Genomic DNA, 12,798 nt, shown 5'->3' with positions numbered 1-12,798 from the left:
TGGTGGCCTTTGAGGACTGGATTTGGCCACCCCCAGTACTACAGTAAAGACAGTGGTCTTTGCAGTGGGAGGCTACAAAGCTCCCTGCCGCTCCCGTGAGATCTCCCCTTCTTGCCCTCGCACAGTGAGTGTAAGTGAGCAGCGATTTCTGTAACAAAAAACCCCGCTGCGTCTCCGTCTACACATTAAATTACACGCACACACGTGTCCGGACTTACTGTGACCTAACATTGTGTCCCCATTATGTTTAACCCGTTCACTGCCAGAGGCCAGCAATGCATGTCGTCTTGGGAACGTCGATGCGGGTGAAGCTGGGGATAATGGGGAAGGGCAGCAGATCTGTCTGACACGTGTGACTGTGCACACGGGGTAGTTTTATTTGCTGTGTACGGGGGAAGGTTTTTGTCACTTTTTTACCCACCATAACGTATATAATGTGTAGGTTGAACCCTATCCCAGCGGCGTCACATTGCAAAGCCTGTATAACCGACCTCCCACGGATAGGACCTACAAGTTCAAAGCTGCTGTCTGAGTAGGGCTACTGGCTCTGCACTTCTGTAACCCCGGCTGTGCTGAATAGCTGTGTAATGTGGCAGGCAGACGCTTATAGGGGTCCCACGTTGAATTGGATATGACGCAAAGGGTGCTCATTTGCATGTCACTTCCCAGAATCCCTGGCTGCAGCATGAGCATTGCATGCTAAGGGATAACGGGGAAAGGCAGGGTTCCAGGCCTGCTGAGACCTGTGAATTCACTCACGTGATATTTTTATTTGCAATAAATTTGTAGAAAATGATGTAGAGTTTGTGTGATTTGTTTGCTAAGCTGCAGAAGGTTTCTTCACGTTCTTTTTTAGCCTGACACTATATTGTGCTATTAAATCTGTATATTATGTATAGATTGCTATGTTACACCCCCTCCTATTGTGTTTCTATTTACAAGGGTCTGTTATACTGTTTTAGTGAAGAGTTACACTAAATAGTGTATCTATTTATTTGTATTGGGGAAATGTATGTGTTAGTGTAATCACAATAAAAGAAACAATCTATAAAAATGTTTAAGGTAAAAAAAAAAAAGTATATTTTTATTAAAGAATAGGGGGGGGAATAAATAAATGCAAATAAACTGATGTTTAATCCATGAAATAGATTTTGGTGTTTGAACTTTGTCAAAGAATGGTGCTTTTTGTGAATTTTCTGAAATGTCCAAATGAATAAAATTTGCCACATTCGCAGCGGAGTACAAATGTTTCACCCATCGCTTGTTAAAATGACAATGAGTTGCAAGATGCCTTTTTAGGTTTTAAAAGTTTTTTATTTATTTAAACTATACACCAAAAAAAATAAATGCTTCTGACAGCACACCTACGTGGAAAAAAAAAAACATTGTTTGGTTTTAAATTAATATTATGTAACAGAAACTAACATGAACTTTGTATTAAATAAAACAAACATTGAATTTAAGAATGCACATTTTTATGCTACAATAGTGATTTTTTTTTTTCATTCTTCATTCCATGTGTAGATTGAATAGAAAAGACACTGAAATGAACAGATAAAATGCATTGGTACACCTGCAGAAGGTCACACAGATCTCATGAGAGGCTACCCACATTATCTACACCAAGGGGGCTCGAGACCCCCAAAACAGGCCAGGTTTTAAGGATATCCCAGCTTCAGCACAGGTGGCTCAGTCAAAGACTGAGCCACCTGTGCTGATGCAGGAACTGATTGAGCCACCTCTGCTGAAGCAGGGATATCCTGAAAACCTGACCTGTTGGGGGGGTCTTGAGGACTGGAATTGAGCCCCCCTCAGCTACAGTGTAAATGACCCGCCATAGCATAAAAATTACAACTAACACGCTGGCCTCTTTGGTTCCAAAACGATGTATAATACAATGAAAGTGTATTCAATCTGTTGCTATAAAAATAACATTTTATTTTCTTTTACAAATGGCAGTTTTTGACTAGTCATGCATCTATTCAGTGCAAAATATCACAAGCAATCCTTCGCTTAAGAAAAAAAAAAAAAAAAGCGAACAAATTTATTTTCAAGTATAAAAAAATATATATTAGGGTGGAGGGTGGGGGGTGGGGGGAGGAAGGGTGTCAACAGTCCATTCTGTCCAGTGTGTGGGTGCCTTTGAAATGCATAGCTCGGGCAGCACTTGTACAAAACAGCAGGGACAGCTACTCGTCTCCTTTCAGATAAGTAGCAGAATCAGTGTATCATTCACCAGATAAATCAATCCACCCGCTGGTGAAAACGGGATCTTAAGCCAGCCGGTTACGTGGGCACTGCCACAAGACGCCCGCAGGGCGAGCCTGTCCTGGGCTCCATCCCACCTACAGCATTCGGAAAGTATATTTTACTTTCACTCGTTGCCTTTTGCATCCTGATCACTGTAGATTTTCGTTTTACGCTTGTGGAAATATCCATGTGCAGCGACGCGTGCGGTGCATGGTTAGATTGTAAGCTCTTTGCGACAGGAACTGCTTTTCCTAGTGTTTACTTGTATGGCGTGATTGTGTTGTGGCGATTACTGCTGGATGGCGCTACAAAAAAAAACAGATATACATACTATACATACATTTTCAAATTGCTGCCCTCGTTAATGTATTAATCACTGGCTCTCCCGCCCAGCGCCGGACGGGCACAAATATTCCAGAATGGCTCCCGAGCTGGGACGGTGACGCTCGTACCGAGCAGTATATCGTGCGTGCTACATGGAATTTGCTTCTGGGATTAAATTGACGAGTTTATTATCTAAAACGTAAACTATGAAACAGCTTGAATGTCATAGTGCAGGGAGGCCGACGCCAATCCGCAAGGGCCACCAACAGGTCAAGTCTTAAGGATATCCCTGCTTCAGCACAGGTGGCTCAGTCGTTGACTGAGACACTAATTGAGCCACCTGTGCTGAATCAGGGATATCCTTAAAACCTGATCTGTTTGTGGCCCTTAAGGACTGGAGTTGGCCTCCCTGTAATAGGAAATGTGTTGCATGGCTGAGTTCTTTCGAACAGACTAGGTGAGACTGCCCCTGCGAGCCCTGTATTTGCAGATTCAGCGTCTATCGTAAAAGTCTCCAAATATGTGGCCCTGCTGTTTGAGCCCCTCTGCTTCTGAAGGTGGCCCCTGCAGAAGGAAGGGGTGGAACGCGACAGCGAGTGAGAATAAGTGCACTGGCGTGTACCACTTTTCCAGGCAGTGAGAAGTGCAAGTGCTCTAAGATGAGTAACTAGCACAGGGGCGGCCAGCTCCAGTCCACAACGGCCACCAACAGGTCAGGTTTTCAGGACATCCCTGCTTAAGCACAGGTGGCTCAATCAGTCTCTGCTTCAGCACAGGTGGCTCAATCAGTGGCTCAGTCCTCAACTAAGCCACTGATTGAGTTACCTGTGCTGAAGCAGGGATATCCTGAAAACCTGACCTGTTGGTGGCCCTTAAGGACCGGTGTTGGCCGCCTCCGAACTAGCGGTTTGCAAGTGCTATGCCGTGTGCTTTCTGCCCGACATTCCCCATTGGGAAAGGAACGCCTCTTCTCGCCCAGACTCATTACCAAAATTCTTATCATTCAGCCCTGAATCGTTAACCCCTTAGGTGCCAGGTGGACCCAGAAACGCATTGCAGAGGAATTGATCCAGAACATGCAAAGCAATGCGTTGCAGGCCCCTCGGGCGCAGGAAGGGTTAATAAAAGATGCATCGGTATTACATCTTCATTCCCTTCTGAGGCTGATTCTCTCTGGTGTAAATGCCAATGACCTCCAAAGACTGACTCGGGACTGCAGAGTTCTCTGTGCAGCACTGTTCATGTGTAACAGTCGCTGAAGTCCATACAGTAGAAATGATGCTTGTTGTCCCATTCAAGAGGCGGAGCAGAGACTCCACAAGTGCATTGTGGGCTAAATGCAAAAGAGGTTTGTCATTGTTGGTGGGGTCCCCATTTGGGCACCGCCAGTACAGAGTGCTTGCCATCCTCTGGACCATGGAAGCAATCTGTGAAGACCCCATTTTGGGATTAGGGTTTTCCCTAGTCCGGCTACAGTGTAACTATACATTCCTTGCTGGAAGTGCTGGAAGAGGATTACATGGAAAGCAAGAAGAAGCTACCGCCTTCAGCGGAGGTAGGAGTGCAGCTTCCGCAGTTGGTCACTTAAGACAGGCGGTCAGGAATGTGTTATCTCTTCATCCGGTGAAATGTTAACCGTGCCCTCAAGGCAGGTGAAAACGTCTCAGATTTTTCCATTCACTGGCACTTGCTGGCGTCAAAGTTGCATGTTTGCTGATGCCCTGTGAATTTGCCTTTCTGGCCCTTGCTACTTTCAGGATTGTAAGATGTGTCATCTAGAAGTCTATGGAGGTGATGGGATATCCACAGACTGGCACGGGTCTCACTTACAAATGTGAAATTACCTTCTTCCCCCAAACATCACAGTGGCATGGCATCTCTGCAGGAGGAAGCACAGCGAAATCTGGGAATCGTCCTGACACCCCAATCATGCACATCCACATTCCTCCACAATCATGTTGGGAACGTCTCTTTTGACAATGTTGTATTCGTCATCGAAGTAGAGCATAGACATCGTGCTTAGCTTGGTTGGAATGCAACAGGAGTTCACAGTCCCTGGATTCAGCCCTCTCATCCTGTACTGATTCACCACCGCTGTGTGAAAGGACGACGCTGAACCTGGGACTCCAGCCAAGTAAGCTGGGCAGCTGCCCTCACAGTAATTCCCATAGTATCCTGATGGAGCTATGATCCAATCATTCCAGCCAATGAGTCGGAAGTCAATGTAAAACTGCTGCCTGCAACACAGATTTGTGCGTCCATCACACTCGAGGCCTCTTTTCCGAATCCGGTGCTTGTTGTCGGCTAAACGGGCATGGACCACCAGAAAGGGCCGATGGGATTCTTCGCCGGGGTCCACGTAAACTGGGATAACTGAATACTCCTCGCACCCATCGCACTGGACCTCCAGATTCAGCCTCCTCTCCCCCTTCTCGAAGAGAGCCTGGATAGCCTCGGAGAGGGGGAACGTATGCCAACCGCTTCTTCTGATATCAACTTTCTTCTCTACCACACTCATGGTTTCTGGGTTGGCCGGGTCTTGGAAATGCACCTTCATCCGGATTTTGCGCCGGTTGCCCTTCTCCGTGGCCTCGGGCAGCAGCTTCAGGTAAAGCCACAGGTTGGACTGGAAGACGAAGAGGTTTTGGTTCCCTTCGTTTGAGATCATGAACGAGAGGCGGACCCTGGAAGCCGTCAGATCGTCTGCAGAAGAGAAAGAAATGCCGTGAGAAGACATGACATTGAAAAGTTGCATTATTGTAAAGACTCCCCGACCCAAGAGAAACATGATGCGGAATAAAATCAATATTGGGTATTAACTACAAACTTCCAGCTCCTTCTGCAACAAGGAACCCGAAATGCATTCGTTCCATTCATTAATGACACGGTCAGAGTGGACATAACATCCGGAATGGTCACACGTCCCCTTCAGGCACCAATGCTGAAATACTGCTGTGGGGAAGAAGAGCTCTGCTATTGGCTGATTGTTAGGGAAATAAGCCAATAGGAGCAGGGAGACCCGGTACTTTTGCTGCCTGTTATATTCCCATTAAGATGTGCTTGCTTTTCAGTGTGAGGAAACTGATTTTCATGCTATAAAATAAGGGTGCTCAACTCCAGTCCTCAAGCTTCCCCCTCCCCCCCCCCCCCCCCATCCCCTGCCCAACAGGTCAGGTTTTCAGGCTATCCCTGCTTCAGCACTGGGGTGCTCAATCAGTCCCAGCTTCAGAACAGGTGGCACAGTCAGAGCTGAGCCACCTGTGCTGAAGCTGGGATATCCTGAAAACCTGCCCTGTTAGGGAGGCTTGAGGACTGGAGTTGAGCCCCCTCTGCTATAGAACATCATACAGTACCCCTGTGCAGATAACTCTGGCTTCATTTCCCCCGTTCTCAGATTTACAGACTTTCCGATTGAATGCTTGAGACAAACTCATGTACAATGCACAGGGAGAGGGGTATACTGTGGGACTTCCCCAATAGCGAGTGGACAAAAGGTTCTGTGTGTGTCAGGTTTTATCCAATGTGAAGAAAGTTAGATTTAAAAGCAAAACCTCTCTGGACCACACCTGCTGTGCCTGGCCGCCTGCCTTAACCCTCTCCGTGCTGGAGGAAGAGCTCTTCCATGCATGACTGTTTCCACCAGCACACCGTGGGTTAACAAACCAAAGCCTTCGCTTTCCTTCAAACACTGGGAATCATTTAAATCAGGGGGTGAGCAACGCCAGTCCTCAAGGGCCACCAACAGCTCAGGTTTGCAGGATTTCTCTGCTTCAGCACAGGTGGTACATTCTTCGACTGAGTCACCTGTGCTGAAGCAGCGATACTCTGAAAACCTGACCTGTTGGGAGCTCTTGAGGACTGGAGTTGCCCACCCCTGATTTAAATGTGTTATCTGCCTCACATGTTGATACACTTCCCTATTAACACCCTCAGTAGCAGAGGGGTCTGGAATGATTGGCACAGCACACAGTTTTCGTACTCCCCCTGGCAGCCAAGGTAATAAATGTTACCCCCTTGCACAATCAACTTTGCTCAATGAATCCCCTATCCCGGTTTCTCACTGAATAACTCTGCAGAGCTGTTTGTTTCACAAGCAGTGTCCTCTCCTGCACCGCACACAAAAAAAACTCTCTGCCAAGAGCTTTAACATGGATCTGAATGAAGTATAAGCCCCAGAAAACTTCAATACACGGACTGGTGTGAGAACTGGAGGAGTACAGCAGTATTAATACCTGGAGGAGTACAGCAGTATTAATACCCACCTAGGAGAGGAAGTGTTTCATATCCTGCAGTGGGGCTTTCAGAGATAAATGTGCAATTTTATTGCTACGGAAAGACTTGATTCATTGCAAAAAATCAGAGACAATGAACTAGAAAATTAGCGCCTCAAACAACGGTTACGTTCTTTCCGATTGTTTTTTGTGGGGAGGCGGAAAAAAGGAAACCTACGTTAAAAAAATATTCAGCACCCGTTCATTTTACCGCACATTGTGAATTGTAACATAATCGTGATTGCTTTTATCGAGAGAAACTGCAACATGTTTTTTTTTGGGGGGGGGGGGGGGGGTGGTTTAGCAAGAAAGAAATATATTACATAATTAAAGGCCGAATCTCAAGGCTGCAGTCTGATAAAAAGGTTTGTTAAAATGTTACACCCCCAAACCATGTCTCTTTTCATGATAGAGTGCGGGAAACCGCTGCATTACTGCATATCTGTACTGGTCTAGTTCACATAAGGCTATAACCTATAGGTTACTGTGTCAAAGTAGACTTGAAAACATTCACAAGTAGCATCTGGCTGCAGAGAGGTTACGTTGGCTGGACATTACAAGGGGACATTACAAGGGGACGGTCAACTCTCACTGCTGCACCCGCTGAGATTGTTACTCACATAAGATTTTCTAGCATTCACTTTGCCTTTGCGTGTGTGTGTGTGTGCATGTGTGTGTGTGTGTGTGTGTGTGCGTGTGTGTGCGCGTGTGTGTGTAATAACATTGTATAACACAAAGAGCACATGGAAGTTAAGGCAAACTGAGACAATAAGAAGGAACTCTGCTCCAAAGAGCTGAATGTAAGAGAATGTAATTATATATGAACAATATTACCATCCTTGCGTCCGGTAAGGAGAGACAGCACTCACATACAGTAATCCAAAAATGATTGTATTCAGGCTTATATACAATAATTTTTGGATTACTGTATGTGAGTGCTGTCTCTTCTTACCGGACGCAAGGATGGTAATATTGTTCATATTATCTATATGTGACTAGCACCTCCATTGTACATCACTATGCAGGGTGCCAGCTAACAGACTCTTTTAGATATATATATATATATATATATATATATATATATATATATATATATATATATATATGTGTGTGTGCGCGTGTGCGTGTAAGGATGGCACTTACAGGACTTGCTTGAATTAAATGTGCATTTTATTTTGATATATCATCAGTTTGGTCCATTGATAAAAGGTTCCCTAGAGTGATCGAAACGTTGGTATATGATAATAAAATCTACATTCACTTCAAGCAAGTCCTGTAGGAGCCGTCCTTTTACACAACCTTATCGCCTGACTTTATCTGGCACCTAGGCAAGTAAGTGTGTGTGTGTGTGTGTGTGTGTGTGTGTGTGTGTGTGTGTGTGTGCGGTCACACACACACACACACACACACACACACTTTGTTTTCTATATAGCACCTTTTGATTAAAAAAGTTTTGGTTTTTAAGATATAACCCCAAGGAAAATACTAAGAAAATTAACTATTGGATAATTTGTTCTTTATTATTACAAGCAAAGGCTGCCCCTGATTACTATGCAGGTGTTAGAGGTAATGCAATCTATTTACTCTGGCGTTACTTAGCTGAGATCATGCTGCCTGGCTCTGTAGCTTCTTCCCCTCACAAGCACATGTACAGTATGTTATTCTGTCCGTACTGTAATTATATATATACACACGCACACACACACACACACACACACATACATATGCGCACACATTATGTATTGTGTGGTAAAAACTCTATTCTCTACAGTGCCCAGATGTCTCTGCCTGGGGTCATCGGAATAATACACACCTGCATCTCTGAACAAGTGGTTTGCCTGTATATGTACTGTATACCTGTACTTACTATATATATATATATATTATTTGGAGTACCTCTACATAATTATATTTACATATATAGTGTGCAGGCACTCTTCGAAATACCATAAAACAAACATGTCCCAGTCCTTTTAAAGTAAGTGCAATATATAACAGTCACTGAGTGACTTGAATAATTACATCGAGAGAGGGGGAGCTATATACATACATGTATAGGTATACCGTACATCTACAGTACAGGTAGAACCACTTGTTCAGAGATGCAGGTGTGTGTTATTCCAGTGACCCCTGGTAGAGACAGATGGGCACTGCAGAGAATAGAGTTTTTACCAAACAATACATAATGTGTCTGTATATGTACAGTGTATATATATATATATATATTATAATTAATTATATTATATAATTATAATATCTCACACACATATTTATACAGACACAAATACTTTCAGATACTGTAAAATACATGATATGTACATATCTACAGTCAGTGTGTTAGTGATTGAATGTGTCAGTGAGACTGAGTGTGTGTCTCTCTGTGTCAGTGAGAGAGTGAGTGTGTCAGTGAGAGAGTGAGTGTCAGAGTGTGTGTCAGTGCTGCAAGTGTGTCAGTGAGAGAGTGAGTGTCAGTGAGAATGTGAGTGTGTCAGTGAAAGAGTGCCTGTCAGTGAGTGTGTGTGTGTCAGAGTGTTTGTGTGTCAATGAGAGAGTGAGTGTCAGTGTGAACTTCAGTGAGAGAGTGAGTATCAGCGAGAGAGTGAGTGTCAGCGAGAGAGTGAGTGTCAGTGAGAGAGAGAGAGTGTCAGTGAGAATGTGAGTGTCCTGAGAGAGTGAGTGTAAGTGAGAGACTGAGTGTCAGAGTGTGTGTCAGTCAGAGTGTGTCAGTCAGAGTGAGTGTCAGTGAGAATGTGAGTGTCAGTGAGAATATGAGCATCAGTGAGAGAGTGAGTGTCAGTGTGAGTGTGAGTGTGTCAGTGAGAGTGAGTGTCAGAGTGCGAGTGTGTCAGAGTGTTTGTGTGTCAGTGTGAGAGTGAGTGTCAGTGTGAGTGTCAGTGAGATGGTGAGTGTCAGTGAGAATGTGAGTGTCAGTGAGAAAGTGAGTGTCAGTGAGAGAGCGAGTGTCAGTGAGAGAGCGAGTGTCAGTGAGAAAATGAGTGTCAGTGAGAAAGTGAGTGTCAGTGAGAAAGTGAGTGTCAGTGAGAAAGTGAGTGTCAAAGTGTGAGTGTGTCAGTGAGAGTGTGAGTGTCAATGAGAGTGTGAGTGTCAGTGAGAATGTGAGTGTCAGTGAGAATGTGAGTGTCGGTGAGAATGTGAGTGTCAGTGAGAATGTGAGTGTCAGTGAGAGAGTGAGTGTCAGTGAGAGAGTGTGTCAGTGTGAGTGTGTCAGTTAGAGTGAGTGTCTGTGAGAGTGTGAGTGTGTCCGGTCGCCCCCACCTGTCTCCGCGAAGCTGATGATCTCGGAGCTCTGCTCCTGCTGCTCGGGGCTGGACATGGCGTGTCCGTCCAGGTGAGGGATCTCCAGCCGGCCGTCCTCCCTCAGCCGGCCGGCGTGCAGCTTCCTCAGCGCGGTCACCATGGCCGCCTTGGGCACCGCGTGGGTGATGTTGGGCCGGCCCCGCATGTGCAGCCGGCTCAGGATGTGCCTCTTCACCGCCTCCAGGAAGTCCTGGTCCATCCGGCTGCCCTCCTCCGGGGGTCTGAGGCCGCAGGACGAGCAGGTGTCCGGGGCCGGCGGCTCCGGCGTGGGGTTACCGGCCGCGCACAGGACACCGGCCAGCAGCATCAGCAGGAGGGCGGGGGGCGGGCTGGGCATCGCACTGCGCGACTGGCACAGGGGGAGAAGTATCACCCGCGGGCGTCACCGTGCCGGGCAACGGGACCGTGCAGTGCAGGGGGCTCCGGGGGGGCGCTGAGTCCGGGGGGAGTCCGGGGGGGCGCTGAGTCCGGGGGGAGTCCGGGAGGTGCTGAGTCCGGGGGGGTGCTGAGTCCCGGGGGGTGCTGAGTCCGGGGGGGTGCTGAGTCCCGGGGGGCGCTGTGTCCCGGGGGAGCGCTGAGTCCGGGGGGCGCTGAGTCCCGGGGGGCGCTGAGTCCGGGGAGCGCTGAGTCCGGGGGGCGCTGAGTCCCGGGGGGCGCTGAGTCCGGGGAGCGCTGAGTCCCGGGGGGGGTGCTGAGTCCGGGGGGCGCTGTGTCCCGGGGGGGTGCTGAGTCCGGGGGGTGCTGAGTCCGGGGGGGTGCTGAGTCCGGGGGGGCGCTGAGTCCGGGGGGGTGCTGAGTCCCGGGGGGCGCTGAGTCCGGGGGGCGCTGAGTCCGGGGGGGGGCTGAGTCCGGGGGGGCTCTGAGTCCGGGGGGGCTCTGAGTCCGGGTGGGCTCTGAGTCCGGAGGGCGCTGAGTCCGGGGGGCGCTGTGTCCGGGGGGCGCTGAGTCCGGGGGGCGCTGAGTCCGGGGGGAGTCCGGGGGCCGCTGTGTCCGGGGGGCGCTGTGTCCGGGGGGCGCTGTGTCCGGCGCTGGAAGTGTCAGTGACAGACTCGCTGCTGTAATCTCCTTTCTGTTAGCAGCAAGTTATCTGCCCCTGTGACAGTCACACAGAGGGGGGGGGGGCAGGTACTCAGGGTCTCCTCACCGGGTCCCATCCGCAGCACGGGGGGGGGGGGGGCAGAGTCTCTCGGACTTGGGGGGGGGGTGCAGGGTCTCTCGGACTTGGGGGGTGCAGTCTCCCGGACTTGAGGGGTGCAGGGTCTCCCGGACTTGGGGGGGGGGGGGGGAGGTCCTCGGATATACGATCACAGACTGAGGAGTTCTCCTCAATGTCTCATTCAAACACACAAACCCCCTTTCTGATCAGTGAGTGCAGATGTCAGACCCTCCCTACATGCAGTAGCCAATAACCTGAGCCCCCCGCGCAGCCCCCTCCTTCCCCGCTTATTGCGCTCACACATGGGATGTGCAATACGGAGATTCCATTGGGAGTGATGTCCGAGGAGAGCAGCAGGTCAGCAGCCCCCCTCCTGCCCTCACACAGGGTCTCTGCCCCCCCCCCTCCTGCCCTCACACAGGGTCTCTGCCCCCCTCCTGCCCTCACACAGGGTCTCTGCCCCCCCCTCCTGCCCTCACACAGTCTCTGCCCCCCCTCCTGCCCTCACACAGGGTCTCTGCCCCCCCTCCTGCCCTCACACAGGGTCTCTGCCCCCCCCTCCTGCCCTCACACAGTCTCTGCCCCCCCTCCTGCCCTCACACAGAGTCTCTGCCCCCCCCTCCTGCCCTCACACAGAGTCTCTGCCCCCCCCTCCTGCCCTCACACAGAGTCTCTGCCCCCCCTCCTGCCCTCACACAGAGTCTCTGCCCCCCTCCTGCCCTCACACAGGGTCTCTGCCCCCCTCCTGCCCGCACACAGGGTCTCTGCCCCCCTCCTGCCCTCACACAGGGTCTCTGCCCCCCTCCTGCCCTCACACAGGGTCTCTGCCCCCCCTCCTGCCCTCACACAGAGTCTCTGCCCCCCCTCCTGCCCTCACACAGTGTCTCTGCCCCCCCTCCTACCCTCACACAGAGTCTCTGCCCCCCCCTCCTGCCCTCACACAGGGTCTCTGCCCCCCCTCCTGCCCTCACACAGGGTCTCTGCCCCCCTCCTGCCCTCACACAGGGTCTCTGCCCCCCTCCTGCCCTCACACAGAGTCTCTGCCCCCCTCCTGCCCTCACACAGAGTCTCTGCCCCCCTCCTGCCCTCACACAGGGTCTCTGCCCCCCTCCTGCCCTCACACAGAGTCTCTGCCCCCCCTCCTGCCCTCACACAGGGTCTCTGCCCCCCTCCTGCCCTCACACAGGGTCTCTGCCCCCCTCCTGCCCTCACACAGGGTCTCTGCCCCCTGTCCGCAGTAAGAAGAGAGGCATGTGAGGGGGGGGTTCCGGCACATCCACTGGGACCCCCCTGTCTCCGCTGCACAGGGTGGGGGGGGGGGGAGCGGTCTGATCCCCTCCAAGTGATTGTCCTATTTAGCTCCTTGTTCTGCACTCAGGGCACAGGGCCAATACCCCCAAACTCTTATATACAGGAGCAGGACCACGTGGGGACTCCGACCTATAACAGCCTCCCCCTGCTTACAACATTAAACCTTTT

The 12,798-nt window shown here is 50.0% G+C and overlaps 1 protein-coding gene across 1 annotated transcript; it reads right to left on the bottom strand.

Annotated features, from left to right (window-relative positions):
* Positions 1 to 1,316: 1,316 nt before the first annotated feature.
* Positions 1,317 to 11,610, bottom strand: INHBB (inhibin subunit beta B). Its single transcript, XM_075609798.1, has 2 exons — positions 10,122 to 11,610; positions 1,317 to 5,277 (listed from the first exon to the last, which is right to left on the bottom strand). The coding sequence occupies exons 1-2, from the start codon at positions 10,498 to 10,500 to the stop codon at positions 4,502 to 4,504; spliced, it is 1,155 nt and encodes a 384-aa protein (XP_075465913.1). The 5' UTR covers positions 10,501 to 11,610; the 3' UTR covers positions 1,317 to 4,501.
* Positions 11,611 to 12,798: the final 1,188 nt, after the last annotated feature.

This window comes from Ascaphus truei, chromosome 7, assembly GCF_040206685.1.
Source record: "Ascaphus truei isolate aAscTru1 chromosome 7, aAscTru1.hap1, whole genome shotgun sequence".
In the NCBI taxonomy this organism is placed as follows: domain Eukaryota; kingdom Metazoa; phylum Chordata; class Amphibia; order Anura; family Ascaphidae; genus Ascaphus; species Ascaphus truei.
This window is presented reverse-complemented; position numbering and strand designations above follow the sequence as displayed.